Raw genomic sequence first — 17,790 nt, forward strand, 5'->3', positions numbered from 1 at the left:
AAGTTAACTGTAAGTTAATACTTTAATAAAGTTATATCTCTTTGTCGCGAAATTTCAGAGTTAGATTCTTTAAGTAAGATTTCAGAGTCTCGAATAAAAAGACTAATTATGCACGGATTGAGACCCGAATTTAGAAGTTTCTTTGCAACAATACAAGGTTGGCCAAAGCAACCTTCATTAATTAATCTTGAAAATTTGTTAGCCGACCAAGAAGCGTTAACCAGGCAAATGTTAGGGGTTTCAATTAAGAAATAAGAGGAAGAAGCACTATATAGTTATAAAAAAGAAGTCGACTCCGTCAACAGAATAATAAAGAATTAAAAGAAAATAAACGAGTTGAAAGAAGCTATCAAATAAAGGGAGTTCAACAAAATTGCGACATGAGAGATAAAAGATAATGATCTAATGGCTTGTGGTTTGTATGTGGCAAACGAGGCCATTACACTAGAGATTGTTGGTTTAAAAAAGAGTCAACATAAGGTAATATAGCAACCTCTAACAAGCAAGAGAAGTATAATAGTGAAGAAGAAAGGGATGTTGCTAAGGCAATGACAACAATAATTGAGCAGACTCGAGAGAAGAAATTAAACTCAAATGTGAAGGATGAATCAGCGTTAATGGTAATCATGCGCAAATAAATTGCGAAGGTGATTGGATTGATGACTCAAGAGAAGATGATTGGATTGATTCAGAAGAGGACATCATGTTTCATAAAGAGTCTTCAGGGTGGACTTCGCAAAGGGATGAACTATTAGAATTAGAAGAAATGTTCGAAGAAACGCATACAACGTAGAGGGTAAATCTGCTAGATCAAACATTGCAGAAGGTGGAGCAAACATGGAAGAGGACGAATCTGCTAGATTTAAAGGAAATGATGACAAATTGCAAGAGAAAATAATGGAACGAAGCCCTGGAGAAACTAAAGATTTACGAATGCTAAGTAATAAATGAAAGTTTATTAGAGCAACACAAAATACAAAGGATCGACAGGGTCAACAAGAAATTGAGGTATGTATAAATTTACAACCACAAATAAGAAAGTTTGGCGGATGTGAGAAAGCAAGTACCAAGTATGCAACTTTCGAAGAAAACAAGTGCGAAATAGCTAGTGATATTTAAAGCCACGGATGTGTTGAATAAAGGATTAATTGCTTCAAAAGTCATCGAGTTTAAGACACGAGTAGACGAGATGAAGAAGAAAAAGGTTAAAATGAAAAGTCAATGCTAAAGGGAAAAATTGAAGATGCAGCATAGACTTTTATGAAACTCACTAGAATTCTCTAGTTATGCTACAACTAGGGATGGTAATCAAACTCGTCGGCTCGGGCTGAAAAAAGCTCGACCCGGCCACGTTCGAGGCTCGAAGACACCGAGCCAAGGTTGAGCCAAGCCCCATTTTGGAGAGTCGTCTCGAGTTGGGCCGCCCTGTAAAAAAAAACAAAACGAGAGTAAAAATCTACTGCCTTAACCGGCAGCTGCCGATTAAGGCAACATATATTTGGTAGATTTTAACTGCCACCCGGCAGTAGATTTTTGGTTGCTAAATAGGTAATATTTTTAAGGGAAAAAATTTTAAAAATTCCAAAAAATTGAGCTCAGCCCGAGCTGAAAGCTCGGGTCAAGCCTTTTTTTGTTGGCCGAGCTTTTGCTTGGCTCGGCTCGAACTAAAAAAAGCTTGAATCGAGCCCGAGCCAAGAATTTCGGCTCACAAGCGACTCAGCTCGTTGACACCCCCTTCTACAACCCATTTCTTGATGCTTCTTCTCCAAGTAGATCTGAAATCATCTAGAACATGCAAAATAATCATCTCCATCGAGAATTATCTGGAATCGCCGACTATGAGGAAGCATCAAGAATTTTCTAGAAAATTGGTGATGATTCATGACTAGAAGATGATAGAAGAATCTAGAGTGCATCATGCCTAAAAGATAATAGAAGAATCCAATTACTATCACCACAATTTATGGATATATCTAGAATTAAGTTCACCACCATACTATAACCATACACAACTATCCATTAACACCTATAAATACAAAGTGACTATGTATGCATGAATGATGAGAGAAAATGTGCAAAGAGAAAGTGAGAGAAATAGAGAAAGGCACATATGTATGAGTGGTGTGTGTTAGATAAATCAAGTAAGTAAATAGAGAGAGAAAAAATAATTAGTGCTTCCTTTAATTATTGTAAGAGTTGTGTACTTTGTTTGTAAAAATATTTTTATCAATAATAAAATCATTTTCTTTAAGAGTTTAAACTTGTCAATTTGGTATCAGACGTCATCAATAAATTCTTTTATGGACACCTGAAGGCAAGTATGATTGTATTAAATAATTTTATAGAATTATACTCGAGATATTGGATTTTACCAATTAATCTAGAGGGCATAAATAAGTTTAAATATTTTGACCTACATAATTTAGAGCCCGTTTGATTTTCATTTTTTTAAGAATGAACATGAAAAATATAATCATTACGAGACCCATACAAAAGATAGAAAGTCAAATATGGTGGTTTGATATGATAGATAACGGACATATTATTCATTTTTGTGACCAAAGAATGAAAATCAAACAGAGGTTAAATTTTAAGTGGCTACATAATTGTTGCATGAGTTCTTCTTCACTGACAGGGACCTTTGACAGGCCCCTGTGAGAGGGGCTGAGGTGTCAACCCCTCAGCCCCAGATCTGGATCAACCCCTGTGACAGCCTCAGCCCCTCAGCCCCTGTCATAGGGGCTTGTCAAAGGCCCCAGTTTGAGTAGATTAATTCTTGTTACATAATGCAAAGGAAGCTTTTAGTACCGGAAATGCATACTTCTCAAATTTAAGTGCTCATATTTGGGGTTTTTTGTCGAAAATACATTGCATCATTTGAAGAGAATGTAGTTAAAAGGTGGGAAAATATTTTGAATTTAAATGTAAAATATTTTATTGAGAGGATGTACAATAAAAAATGAGTTAAAAAGAGTTTTTTTGTTTTTTAAATAACGAGGTCAAACATGGCAGGTCCAAGCTCATGCGTCCACAATTCAACACGTGCACATCATGGCTTACGCATCAAGCAATGTTAAATATTGTGCACTACTATCAATTAATTCTTTTATTTCCGTAACATGTGCATCAACAAATAATTATACATACAAGTCCAACTTTGACCCTTCATCTATCTTGTGTGACTCCAAAAAAAATTGCAACTTAAGAGTGAAAAGATATCGAGCTTGGAACGACTGGTAGGATAATTTTCTCTCGATTTCTGAATTGGGCATTTTTTTTTCTATTTTTTTGTGATGGGATCTACTTATCTGATCCAATTTTCAAAACATTTTATTTTTATTTACAATATAGTACACAATAGTACACAAATTAGTTTGGGTCAATCTCATAGATTCATTGATTTTTTTGCATAACAAAAAGATAACATTTTGTTTCGTTTAATTATTTCTCCTTCACATGGGACGCACTTCCTCATTTTGTGGGCTTGTACTATTGAAAATTAGCATATTATACAATTTTACATAATCGATACAACTCCTGTGTGTATATATAATACAAAGGCTCTCCATTTCATCTTCATCTTCATCTTCATCTTGTGTACAAAGATACATGGGGAGAAAATGCATAATTTCCGTGCTTTATGCAATCCTGATTGCCAGCATTGCAATGCCTGTGGTTCTGGCGATTGACAAACGGCCGGTGGCCGTAGAAAGGTGGTTCAAAAAGCTCCCTCATGCAAAAGAAAAGTTGACCAAACTTCACTTCTTCTTTCACGACGTTGTGAGTGGCAAAAATACAACGGTGGTCCGGGTGGCAGAATCCAAAGCCACAGCCAAATCACCAACCGTCTTTGGAGCGGTCTTTGTCATGGATGATCCACTGACAGAGGGACCCAAACCCGATTCCAAGATAGTGGGTCGAGCTCAAGGCATTTATAGTCCAGCTTCAATGGAGGAGATTTGTTTTTTAATGACCCTAAATTTTGTGTTCACAAATGGCCAGTACAATGGCAGCAGTCTCAGCGTGGTTGGGCACAATGCGATATTTAACAAGTACCGGGAGATGCCAATTCTTGGTGGCTCCGGCCACTTCCGCCTTGCACGGGGGATCGCCACTGCCAAAACTTACCTCATTAGTGATTCCGGCAATGCCATTGTGGAATACAATGTCATGGTCTTGCATTATTGACGCTCACCATAATCGTGTCTTTCTTTTGTTCATTAATTAGTGTTACGTTTTTCCTCTTAAAGTTCATTAATTGGAGGTAGACGATACGTCCTTGCTAAATTTGTTTTTCATTTTTACCTTTTATTATCAATAAATACTCCAATTTTATGGTGGTTGAATAAGAAAGGAAGAAAAACAAAGATATTTTGATTTGCAGCCTTCCATTCATATTTCATTTCAAGCCTTAGCATCCCTACGCAAAGGTCAATAAAAACAACTAATGCTGATGAATAAATTAATGTAACATTGTCATGTTAGCATGTTGCATTAATCTTTGAATCGAGCTAAGAATTTAAAACAAGGCAAAATTTGTTTTTAGAAGCTAGTAATTCAACTATAATAAAAATTTAAGACCAACTTATTTATTTTTCAATCAATTATAAAATCAAACTATTCATAGAAATATTCAGCTTACTTATCAACTCAGCAACTAAAGTCAAAACTTCTTTTAAGTAAATTCGTTTCACACATACAAAATGTATTCCATCGGCCGGGAAAACCAGAGTAGCACAACAGCTTATTCATGCCAAAATCCAGATGCAATATAACCAACCAATGCAAGAAAACTATCTCAATCAGTTGCCACTAAAAATTGAACTCCAAAATTGGTACAAGAACTTTACTTGATTATAATAATATACATCCTTTAATTAGGTGCTAAAAAGGTAAATCAACAAAAGCAATAAAATCAAGTTCTTCGAAATGAGAATACGTGATGCCTTGTATTTCTTCAGACAAGCTTCTAATTGACACAGTATTTTTCTACCTCTTACCCACCTATTGGACAGAGGAAGCATCTGCATAGATAGAATAGATAGGGAATCATCAAGACAAAAGAAAAGCAAGCAAATGCGGGAGAAAAGATTTGAAACGAGGGATATCTGTGACCATGAATAACGGAAAATCAAAATAGCAATTTCTGATCCACGAGAAACTATGTAAATAGAGTGAAATGTAAACTATCCAACGTATGGACATAACCAGTGAATTGTACTTGGATATCAATGTGAAAGCAAGATAGAGGTATCTAAAGTTCGGGTTGTCAGGTACAAGTACCAGATTTACACTTGCTACTCTCTCTTACTTTCTTCACTGATTTGATGATATAAAAAACAGAAATAAGGCTACAAGCGTAATCAGGCAGCATTGAGGAGTGAGTGAGACTCATATCATAAATGTAAGGACTAAAATAATCAGTTTTATTAGCATTACTATTAGATCGATTCTTTCGGATTGTTCTCTCGAGAAGAGTCCAAACATCATGAATTCTACAGTGGCTAGAATTGAAGAGGAAAAGATACTTCACATCAATTAGTCTAAAGAAATATCAATCTACAGGATAAGAAGTGCTTCGAGATTGACTAGTTGACAACATTAAATAACATACTAAAACTAATGAAGTGCAAAAATTCAGCTTTGCAACTACCAAGACAACTTGATAGGAAAGGAGAATGAACCTTGATACCTTGGTTTGTTGCTTATCCACAAAGGATGGCCACCAAAAAATGAAACTCGGAAGATCCAACAGCAGCCACATCATGGATGACTCAATTTTCATCATTATGCATACTGCATGGGCTGAGAATAACCAAGCAACTTTTTAGCCAGAGGAATTAAGCTGATCAAGGCTATCTGAAGGTGTTCAGTGCTGTTGATACGAATACTAACTTGTCCAGACCCCCTGTTATTTATATTGACACGGCCAATAAAATTCGTATGTCGTCCAATAGGGATCTGAGTCTGTGAATTGCATCCAATAGCAAGATCTCCATGCCAGTCCATGACTGAGAGTCCCAAAGTTGATAAGAAACGCCCTAAAGGATGATCTTTGTCCCTCAGTGTTGCTTCCAGACTACCACCATATGCAACATCTCCACGACCAAAAATGGCTCCTCCGGAAACAACCATCTGACCTCGTTTACCAACAATTAATTTGTCCTCTAATTTCATTCCACCAGTTAAAACATCACCCAACAGAGTAGCTGAAAGACCAGCAATGGCCTTATTTATTCTGTGATTGCTAAATCTTGTCTCACTTCGAAGAGTATAAGCAATATCCTTTCCAACTGATTGCATATCAAAACCTACTGAAGTTGCTTTCCCATTCCCATGTTTCACTGAACTCGCAATTTCCATTTGAAGGTTGGCGTCCTTTTTATCTTTTGAAACGTGGCCAGAAAATGATATCGGTACCTTATCTTTAACCACAAACAATCTTTCTACATTTATGCCCTCGTAACCAATGTCGTGATCCCAACCATTAGGTTCTAAGACAGGTCTCACAAGCCATGGGTTAGAGGAGTCGAGATAACGATATCGATGAGTTGGATTATCAGAATCAAAGGAAGCAGGTAGGGCTAAATCTTGCATAGGAACTGGCACAGACGCAGAACCATTGGTCTCTTCTTCTGCATTTTCACCGAGGTCAGGAGACAAATCTTTAGCTGCTTCTTGCATTTTCTTCATCATCTTCAGCCGCTTTTTCTCTTCCTTCAGCTGCTTCTTCATGAAAAGTTTTTCCCTATATTCTAGTTCATCATAGTATGCCTTCCTTTGGGCTTTAGTAAGCTTTGCCAGCTGTGCTTTGGTCAATGGTTTGAATGGTGGTAATTCATCATATTCTGATTCATCTTCCGAGTCTGAGCACTCATCCAGATCCTCATCTAAAGCATCATCCTCATCGCCGAATTGCTCTGATGGCAATTTCACTTGGGGTCTTGACTGCAGAAGCGATGAAAGAAGGAAAGGTAAAGGAGGCGATCTTGCTCGAGAGATAAATGGCTTTCCAGGTGAGCTATCTTGCAACTTCAGTAATGTATTTGCTTCAGCCAAAATTTTTGAGGCAAATGACAGAAGCAACAAATGAGGTTTCCAAACCTGACCGTTTGGCAACACTCTCTGTCCAGCTCTGTTTGTTCTGCATGCCAAGTGGTTCTCCACCAATGAAACTGGATTCATCAACCGCATATCTCCAGCAGCCTGACGTATTGCTTGCTGGACAACATGAGAACGCTGGGTTACAAACATGTCATAACTTGTTGCAGTGCCATTGGGACCTTCAGGTGGCGCAGATGCAGCATGAGTTAGAACGACAATTGCATTGAACCATATAGACGGTCCAAAAATTTCGGTGATTGTACGCAGTAATGGCATGTCGCCAAAATCTCTGCTCTGCATATCCAATCTATCCAGATACAAAACAATGTCTGGGGTTGTTTTGTTAATAAACCTTTTGACAGAACGGAGGACTTTCTCATTCTGGCGTTGGTCTGACCATGATGGCAAAAGCCCAGGGGTGTCAATTACGCGTACCTTGATTCCCTGCACAGTCCCAACAATATCCTGAACCTTCTTGGTGCCCAACTGAAAAGCATCAGTACCAAACTTAACTTCGTCAAATATGGAATTTATGGTTGCACTTTTACCAACCCCTGTTTTCCCAAGAACCATGATTGTGCAGGTGAAATCCAAGGGTTCTTGTCCAGCTGCCTCAAGTTGCTCGGCCATTGCACTGGCACGATCAAAGCTAAAGGCAGCAACACGACCCCCACTTCTCCCCCGTAGCTGCTCAGCTAACCCTAATCTGTACAAGACCTGAGCCACAACAACGTTATGGGGAGTCTGCCCAAGCCTATGAGCAAGTCGCAGAAATTTGACCCGGATCATCTGGAGCTTTTCACGGGTCTCATCATACTCCTCGGCCTCTCCATTTGTTGGATCTTCAATGAGTTGGTCCTGCACTCGAGAAACAGCTCCATTCACCCGAGGCTGCTGTACCACCCGAGAAGTAGGTTCCAATAGCGGGGCAGCACGCCCAAGGCCAGCAGGACGAGAAGGAGTTGCAGAGTTAACATTGGATGGAGCAATATTAGTTACAGGCCTGATTACCTGTTCTCTGTTTCCTAGTATATTTTGAGTGGGTTCTAACTGCGGGGACACATGCTCACGGATAGCAGGATGTGCGGGAGATGAAGAGTTAGCAGCCACAGGTTTGATTAACTCTGAAGCAACCTGCTCCTCCTTCTCGTCCTTCAGTCCTTCCTTCTTTGGCTCATTGACAACAACTTCAGAGACTTCCTCATTTGCATTGACCAGCCGAGGTTCAGAATCCCCTGAATTTTCTGCTACCAATTCAGATGAGCTAAAACAGGGCTGCTCAACACTTTCAGCCATGGAATCTTTTACCAAAGGTGAACTCACAACCTCCAGGTTTTTTGTGCTTTCCTCCACTACAGCAAGAAAATCATTACTGAATCGAGAACTTTCGTTCACTTGAACAGCCACAGAAGCATCTGAAGCTGGTAAGCTCCCATGCTCTTCCCCAGCAATATCCTGATTGTAAGCTTCCTCACTGTGTGACTCTAGTTTCTTCAGTTCTGTATTCTCACCATCATTTAGTTGGGCACCAGAAATGAGTGAATTTCCAACTTCCTCCCTGACGATAGCCACAACATTCGGTTCATCGTGATGCAAAACACCCTCACTGGACTTAGACTCTGGCAAAGGTTCAGTTTCAATTCTTTTGATCACATTACCATCTTGGGTTTCTGATGAAGTCTTATGACTCTGTTCTTTCAGTGCATCAGAATCTGAAAGGATTGGGTCTTCATGAGTCAAAGTTTCAGCCAAATTCATATGATCTGACGCACAATTCACAGGCTCCTCCATACCAGTATTGCCTCCTTTCACCTCATTGGCATCTCGAATCTCTGAAATCTCGTGAATCTGGGCTTCCTTCGTGTCAGGCTTCTCAGAGCCCACATCAACCCCTTTTAACTCACTGACATCTTGAGTTTCTGACATCTCAGTAATATTTTCTTCCGTTATTACAGCATCGGCAAACTCTGCAGGATCTGATGCATCTTTTTCAGGGTTCTCAGGAGACTTACCTAACTTTCCATCAAAATCATCCATGTCATTTAGATTTTCAGTTTTTCCAGAAGCAACAGAATCGGTGTCACCTACTCCATTCTCAACAGCAGTGCTGTCCATCAACCTATTCCTTTCATCCATCACAAGTTTCTCTGCAGCAATTTGATTATCATCAGAAGACTCATTCATCAAAAAATCAGCTTTTGCCTCGGACTCCTTATCTGCATTCTGAAAAGCACCAGAAACCCCAATTGCCTCTTCAAACATCTCAACCTCGTTGCCTAGATCTGAATTCACATTACTATTCTCTGAAGTCACAACTGTGTCAACAGTTTCATCATTCTTCATCTCTCTATTCTCTGAATTGACCCTCGGAGTCTCTGCCACCGCCTCCTCAAACACTTCATCTCCATCTGGGTCCTTCGACCCATCCAAACCTGAATCAGCATTTTCTTCTGCTCTTGACTCCGAAATCTCATTGTTTACACCATTTTTCTCCCCTAATTTAGACCCATCTGTGATGATAATACCTTTATCCATCACAAAACAATCTTAAAACGCCCAAGTTTCACTGAAACACAAAATTAATAAATTAATAGAAAATAAAACCAAACACCAAAATACCTCAGTAACAGATATTAACAGCACAAACAATGAGACTTAACAATCATATCTAAACTTTAAAAAAGTACCCAAATACAAAAAAAAAATGATTTTAAACAAAACGAAAGAGCATTATGCATATTGACTCCCAATAAATTCATAGAATGTCAAACCACTTCATCTAAGTGCTTTAACTGTTAGAGGGCAGGCAAAATTTATTTATTTATTCACTGGTATATAATACGTGATATTGCAGTTTTGTGCAAACTCACCAACAAGCTTCACTAAATAACCGAATAGAACTCAAAAGCGTAATTTCAAAAATATCAATACACATTAAAGAAATCTACTTAATGAAAACAAAACCCATAGCACCCGAAACACATACATTATTGATTTCGAACGCATAAAACAATACAGTAATAATTTCGCATGCTAATCATTTCTGTAACACTTAACCTGTACAAATTGATGCATACAAGCATAAAAATAAAATCTGCAGTGTACATCAATTAGGGTTTTGCATTAATTATTTAAGGGCCGGCGGAAAAAAAACAAAAAACAAAAAACAGAACAAAACAAAACATAAAATAGATTCCAAGTGAAAAAAAAAAATGAAAAATTACCAGACAATACGCTTGATATCGAGAGATATACAGAGGTTTAGGGTTTTAGGGGATCGGGCGTGGCTCCGTTGTATTGCAGTAGAAAGGGGATCGTCTTTGTAAACAGCTAAACCTGAACTATAAAATGGGTGAAATTGAGGATAAGAGTTAATCGACGGTGGAGAGGAGTTTGAAATTTTGGGATCTAACGGTTAAGAATTACGTATAGGTTATTATTGAAAATTTTGTACCCAATAGTGGAGAAAAGGATTAGGTGGTTCAAGGAACACGTGGACCCAACAGGATTGGTATGTGTTGTGATTAACTTGGGTTAATCTGCACCCTTGACACTCTAATATATTGCAAATAAAAGAAAACGTGAAATAGCAAAGATTGGAGAGTGCGATTAATTTATTTTAAAGAAGAACAATGAATGCTAAAATTGTAATGATCGACAATAATAGAGAGAGCGAGTGAGCTTGTACAAGTTGAATTAAATTGTACAATATTATTAACCTGATGAAAATATCAACTTACAGAAATGTGACAAAATAATATCTAATTTAGAAAACACAAATTTAAATGTCGTGGAAACTTTAGTTTCGGATGGATTGCACTTACACCTTCAATTAATTTTGCTAACTTTTAATGATTCTTATTTAGTGAGTGTTTACCTTTTTCATATCTTGTATAGTCCAATTAATAGCCCATTTGACAAGATTTTTAAAGTTGAAAACTACTTTTGAGATTAAGGTGTTGCTTTTGAATCCATTTGAATTGTTTTCATAAAGTATTCTGTCTGACAAGCAGAGTTTTTAGAGAAAATTGGCCAAATGCATCATACTTAACCCCCATTCGGTATAGATTAAAATAAGATTTTTAGTAAATTTTGATAAGAGTTGATAAAATATATATAATTGCAATGCTGTTAATCCCGCAAAATATATAATTAAAATTAATTGTTGACTATGACGTGAGGTTAAAATCAGATTTTAACTTATATTGAAGTTGTAAAAAACAGAGGCAAAGTACAAGTCCGAACCCTAAACCCCATTTTCATTGTTTAGACAATGAGTTTAGAGAAAATCAATTCAGGGTTTCAAAAGGCTTTGAAAACTTGTCAAAATAAATACCACATATTTTTTTCATTAGTTCAAGCAATTATTCATATAGCCAAATACAAAAGTTAAATTGTCTACCATGTTTATTGTTTGTGGTGTGTCTAGTTAGTTTGAGAGATTCAATTCTCCGACTACATGTGTTTATCATATAGAAATTTGCACTCCAATCGATTAATCATATGCCAACTGATTGTACCTTAATATGTTGATTCAGTATGAGTATATTCAGAAGAAATGAAGAAGATAAGCTTAAGGTGGTTAAAGTTCTGCACAATAAGGGGACCCTTAATGCAGAACAAAAACTAGAGTCCATTCAGGAACATTTTTTCCAGCCAATTTTATTCAATTGTCCATTTAGTGAAAGAGAGTCCTTTTTACTTTTGACAAGGAACAAGTTTTGGATCTTCCCCTTTGTCATGTACTCACATATTTTGAATTTTAGTAGCTACTCAATAAGTGAAGCTTTATTCTGAAAGACACCCTTTTACAAGGATACTAATGTAAATGTTTTTGTTCTTTCTTTTGATAAATTTCTCGCTTTAGAGACTATTTACTTGAAAAATGCTCAACTCGATTGATTTGGCAACTACTCGATTCTATACGAGACTTTCTCTTTGAAAAAGATGAGTAAATAAGTTTGAGTATTAATTAGGGGTGTCAACGAGCCGAAAATCGAGGCTCGGGCTTGACTTGAGCTTTTCTAGGTCGGAATTTTTTTGGCCCGAGCCGAGTTGAGCAAAAGTTTGGCCAAAAAATTGAGACTCGACCCGAGCTTTCGACTTTATTTTTCCTGTTTTTTTTTTCTTGAAGACAATTCATCTACCTTTAAAAAGCAACCAGCTACTTTATTAATATTTTTATTTTTTTAAAGTATCGAGTCGGCCCGCACCCTAAGATGGGGCTCAGCCTGGCCTGACCCAGGCCGGCTAACCAATTTGCCATCCCTAGTATTAACTCTAGAGCTTTACTCAATTGTCAGGTTCATTTGCAATCGAAAAATGACTACTAGCTAGGTTTATAATATCAAGAGAATACGAGGTGAGACGGGTCGAGTTTGGCTCCAAATTCAAACAATTTGGTTAGCTTTAGTTTGGACGGGCCTATTGACTAAAGTACTATGGCGTGGCAATTAGTGATTAGCTTAGCGTTGTTTGATAATCATTATTTCAAAACTCTTTTTACATATTTATTTTCAACTACACATTTGTACAACAAAATATTTTACAAGTAAATTCAAATTTTTTCCCACCTTTTAATCACGTTACACGTTCTTCAAAAAATCCCTATTCAAAATTTCATAAATCTTAGGATAGTCCCAAATTCTGGTCCACCCCTACTAACCGTTGACGGACCATTGTGCCTCTTAGGCAATAATTCTATGTTGCGCTTCTTGCAGTGCTCTTTCTCCCTACTCTACTTCTAATCCTCATATTGAAATTCTGGAAAATCAACAAGGGAAATCATCTAGGCCAATTTGATTTGCGTTTCAATTTTCTATTTTGAAAATAACAAATTTTTTTGATTTCGCATCCCAAGGAACAATCAAGAAATATGTTGATTCTCTACCTTTCTTAACTTGCAAAAGCTTTTGCTTAAACTCGAAAAGCACTGCCTTTTTTTTTTTTTTTTTCTAGCAATATAACAATTTTAAATCCATTAAAGATACTGATGTCAATTAACCTCACGAGCTCGTGGCTCGTCGACTCGCGAGCTCATGAATTTTTTTTAAATACAAAAAAATACAAATAATTTAATAAAAATACTGTTTAAAAATATATAAAGTGTTAAAAAATATAAATAATTTAATGTATTTTTAAAAAAAATAATTTAATGAAGAGATTTTTTTTTATTTCTATTATATTGTAATTTTTTTATAAAATATAAAATATTTATGTAATGAAGACGAATTGTTTTTTGAAATATATTTACAAAAAATGCATTTTTTCGATTTTTTTTAAAGTAGATAAAATGTAAACTTTCCTCCTTTATCCGGATTTGGGACCGGCTACATCAATTTTAAGTAGGCGGAATTAAAAATTGTATACAAACAACTTGTCATAACGTGTACAATTTTTTTAAAGAAAAGTAAATTTAACGATTAAAAAATAAGAAAATTTTGATTAATATAATTAAATCAAATATCACTTATCTAACAACATGCAATTTCAACATATTTATCTTGTAGTAAAAAATGAGCATCCTGTCAATCCTTAACGCACATTAATGCTACTAAAATATCTTTTTTCAGTTAGCTCCTGATATTGATCAAAACCCTTTTACCTGTACTAAAAGCAGACTCCGAAGCAACAGTGCTAACCGGAGGTATCAGCAGATCTTTCGTAATTACTGAAACAATTGGCCAACGTTTTTCATACTTTCGCCAGAATTCAATTACTTCTTCTGAACTTTTTTTAATTGTTCCGTCTATTAGAATATTATGATTGAAGTAGGCATCGCATTTTGAGTTGCGGTCGATATTTGATGAGATGCAAATGTAGATGACATGTCACTAGATGAACACATTGCAGTTACATTATATCTAAATGTATTAATGCCTTGAAATAAATTCATTATTTCGGCATCATCTTCTTCAATTTCAGCCGAAGAAGTAGGTGCAGAGGGTACCCGACTAACTTTCGCGCCCATTCGTTCCACGTATAAATCATACATTGCACATAATGTTTGCTCTAAATTCTTATAATTAATAGGTGTATCAAGTAATAAGACTTTATTAATTTGATAAATTACGTATTTGGTTCCCGAAATATTATATTGGGGTCCATTGCGCATGCTAAAGGAAATAACATAGGCAGTTCTTCCCAATTTTCTAAACTTTAATTCCATATCAATTATAATTTCACTAAAATTATGATCATTTTTATATTTATGGAATGTTCTTGCAATTATATAAAGGCGTTCAAGCACCATACAACTTATGGGATAGTAAACATCCGATAAAATATTTGTGGTCTCATAAAAAGATATCAAAAATCGTTTAACTTTCAAAATTAAAACTCAATCGGATTCATTTAACATACAATCGTCATCGCTTCTAACATGTCTATTGTTATAAAAGTCAGTTATTAAATATTCGAAACCTTCACATAACTTTAATAGCAAGTAAGTAGAGTTTCATCTATGGCCTACGTTGCTAACAAATATTTTAGCAATCGTTACCTCTAGTTCGGTACAAAATCTTCAAATGCTTGTTTTCTATTAGGAGAGATCGTAATATATACTAATGTGTTCCTAATCTTTTAAAGTTCATCCTTTATATGTTTTAAGTCATCTTGCACAATTAAATTCAAGATATGGCACACACAACGAATATGAAAAAATACTCACCGAAATCAAGTTGAAATACCCTACACAATTTATCGACGACTACCTTATTAGCACTAGCATTATCAAAAGCAAAAGATTGAATTTTAGTCTCGCAATTAATTCTCTAACAATACTAATAATAGCATTATATATATTATTAGCATTGTGACGAAACTCAATAATTCTACAAGCAATAATTTTTTTATGCATGCACCAAAGTGAGTCTATATAGTGTACGATTGCAACTATATATACTCTTTTATTAACCCCTTCCCATATATCAGAAGTTAAAAATATAATACCTCCTTATTGTTGCAAATTCATAATTAATTGTTGTTTTGAATTATTGAAATATTGTATTGTATCAGAACGAATAGTGTTTCGACTTACCCCAACACACCTTGGTGGCAGATATTCTTTCATGAACGAGACGAAGTGTTGTTTGTCGGCAATAGCCAGAGGCAACTCAGTGGTGGCAACAAATTTCACCATTTCGGTTCGAGTATTGTCCTCCGAATATACCCACGTGGATAGGGGTGAAGTCGTAGAACCAGTGCCTGGACTGCCAAATTGCAATTGTGTGTTGACCAGCTGGAAGAAGTTCATGTCAGACCACACATGCTTTGTAGTAGCAGTTGAGATGGGTGGTACCAATTCCTTTTTGCCATGCCAATCTTTGTTGGCAGTATTTAGATTCTACGAGGGCATCGACAACTTTTTTCGTTGAAATCAACTTAAAGTGATCTCAATATTTTGTTTATTTTTTGCCCTTTCACTTTCCCCTCGCATCTAGGATGTTTAATTTGGCATTTTCATCTTCATGTTCCGCTTCGAAAACGTTAATATCATCCAAATCAATTGGCTTCCATGACCGTGAATGTGAACGTCTTCAGGTATGGATAAGTAATTTAGATCGGCAAATTCATTTGAAAATTGACTTTGTGACGTTCTAGAAGATTCGCCATGTGGCCTACATCCTGTATCGAATAAGCTCTCAACAAATGAGCGTTGATCCATTTGTTTGATTATTTATAATGAAATCAAAATATAATAACTAGTAAAAATATAAATGTAGTGAGAATTGAGAATTGGATGAATTGAAATTATAAATGAATAAATTGTAAAAAATGAATTGATATTGTATATTTTGCACAACAGCACAAGAGAGTTAAAACTCGATAATTAATATAAAAAAGAGTTGAGAAGTGAGAATGAAGAAATAATTGGTGTGAAAAAAATGGAAGTTAGGGGGTATTTATAATAGAAGAAAAATAATAAGTTTAGTGACCGAAACGATCACTGAAAAATTTAGTGACCCAAACGGTCACTTTATCTAAAAAGTGACCATTTTTGTCACTATGGGGACGAACCACGAGCCTGGCTCGTGGCTCGTTTAAATGAGCTAGCCGAGTGGGCTCGGCTCGCCTCTCGACAAGGCCTATTCGGCTCGCGTTCTGGATCGTGATTTTACGAGCTCAAGCCGCCCACGAGCCCTATTTCGTCGAGCCAACAAGCCACTCAACCCGTTTGATATCCCTAATTAAAGAAGGCAAGTGGGTCCACCTTCATTTGAAATTAATGGGTTCAAAGCACCTTAGTTCTTTCTTATCCGACGATGTTATCAATGTTTATACGAAATGCATTTGATAAAATGAGTCCAAGAAATTTGTATTCTTGGAATAATATGCTTTATGGGTATACAAAGTTGGGCATGGTGAAGCCTGTAATGATGTGGTTTTATAATAAGCCTGAAAGGGATGTTGTGGGTTGGAATAGAGTGGCGATGGCATATGTGCACAGGGGGTGGTTTCATGAGACTTCAAGGTTTTATAATATGTTGAGATTGGATATTAGGTTTAATGAGTATAGTTTGGCTTGGATTGTGATGATTTCTGTTAAATTGAGGGAGTTGTGGCTTGCCGCACACTCTCACAGTAACATTGTCTAGTTTCGATTTTTGGATTTTTGTCGAATGAGTTTCTTTCAAGTTATGTTGTCGATGCATATGCAAATGTGGCAAGTTGGAGATATTAGGAAATTGTTTGATGAGATTGTGAAGAGGGAATGTTCTTACTTGGACCACTTTGGTTTCAAGTTATGCTTAATGCGGTGACATGAAATAAGCTCGGGAAAAATCTGAAGCAATGCCAAGAAAAAATCCTCTCTCTCGAACTGCATTGATTTCAGGGTATGCCCAAAATGGTAAAGGACATGAAAGTATTAACAAGAGCAATGATATTCAATACAACTAATATCAAGTATCAGTTTAGGTAGCAAAACTGCATAATATTAAATGATAGATTACTTAACTGCAATACCACGTGATTCATTTAATTTAACATATCAAGTGTGGCCACTTAAACTAGTGCTCTAACGCCACTGATGCTAGATAACATTATTAAGATAATTATGCTTTGCATCAAACCCGATCAATTTACTTTTAGTAGTTGCATGTTGCTTATGCTAGCTTAATTTCACTTGAGCGTGATAGACATATTCATTCTCATTTTACGACAAGCTGTATTAGACATAAGATATCAGTTTTAAGCACCCTCATCGATGTGCACTCAAAATGTGGAAGTCTTGTAGACGGAAAGAGAATTTTTGATACTGTGTAAAAAAAAGGCAGAATGTTATGTTGTGGAACACGATGATAACTACATTAGCACATGGATGTGGTAAACAAGCGATAAATATGTTTGCTGATATGGTGAAACTTGGCGTGAAACCAGATAGGGTCACCTTTCTTAGCCTTTTCAATGCGAGCAGTCATTCTAGGCAAGTGCAGAAGAGACTTAATTTTGTAGGCTCCATGGCATCTTTTTACGATATTGTTCCAATCAAGAGTATTATGCATGCTTAATTGATCTACCGGGTCGAGTATGAATGTTCAATGAGGTGATGAATCAATGCAAGAAGATGCCATGTCAACCTGATGATCGTATTTAAAATGTATTGCTTGGTGTCTGTAAGATTTACGATAAAATAAAGTTGGGTAAAATTGTGGCAAAGCATCTTATTAAATGCGAGCCTCAATC

The 17,790-nt window shown here is 36.3% G+C and overlaps 2 protein-coding genes across 3 annotated transcripts; one reads left to right on the forward strand and one right to left on the reverse strand.

Moving 5' to 3' along the window:
- The first annotated feature begins 3,566 nt into the window (after positions 1–3,566).
- On the forward strand, positions 3,567–4,377 carry LOC111391188 (dirigent protein 1-like). The gene has a single exon (XM_023016351.1). The coding sequence runs from the start codon at positions 3,610–3,612 to the stop codon at positions 4,186–4,188; it is 579 nt and encodes a 192-aa protein (XP_022872119.1). The 5' UTR covers positions 3,567–3,609; the 3' UTR covers positions 4,189–4,377.
- A 374-nt stretch (positions 4,378–4,751) lies between these two features.
- On the reverse strand, positions 4,752–10,465 carry LOC111380723 (translocase of chloroplast 120, chloroplastic). Of its 2 annotated transcripts, XR_002700227.1 has the most exons (3): positions 10,329–10,465; positions 5,693–9,670; positions 4,752–5,024 (listed from the first exon to the last, which is right to left on the reverse strand). XR_002700227.1 is itself a non-coding variant. In XM_023004362.1 (2 exons), exon 2 carries the CDS (start codon positions 9,637–9,639, stop codon positions 5,788–5,790), a length of 3,852 nt encoding a protein of 1,283 aa, XP_022860130.1. In that variant the 5' UTR covers positions 9,640–9,670; positions 10,329–10,465; the 3' UTR covers positions 5,400–5,787. The 2 variants fall into 2 exon arrangements, 1 of the variants encoding a protein (XP_022860130.1); XM_023004362.1 differs by lacking the exon at positions 4,752–5,024 and having other exon boundaries at positions 5,400–9,670.
- Between the last annotated feature and the right edge of the window lie 7,325 nt (positions 10,466–17,790).

This window comes from Olea europaea, chromosome 3 (assembly GCF_002742605.1).
Source record: "Olea europaea var. sylvestris chromosome 3, O_europaea_v1, whole genome shotgun sequence".
Taxonomy (NCBI): domain Eukaryota; kingdom Viridiplantae; phylum Streptophyta; class Magnoliopsida; order Lamiales; family Oleaceae; genus Olea; species Olea europaea.

Coding starts and splice junctions, on each gene's coding strand:
- LOC111391188 (XM_023016351.1), top strand. CDS start 3,610: ATGGGGAGAAAATGCATAATTTCCGTGCTTTATGCAATCCTGATTGCC.
- LOC111380723 (XM_023004362.1), bottom strand. CDS start 9,639: ATGGATAAAGGTATTATCATCACAGATGGGTCTAAATTAGGGGAGAAA.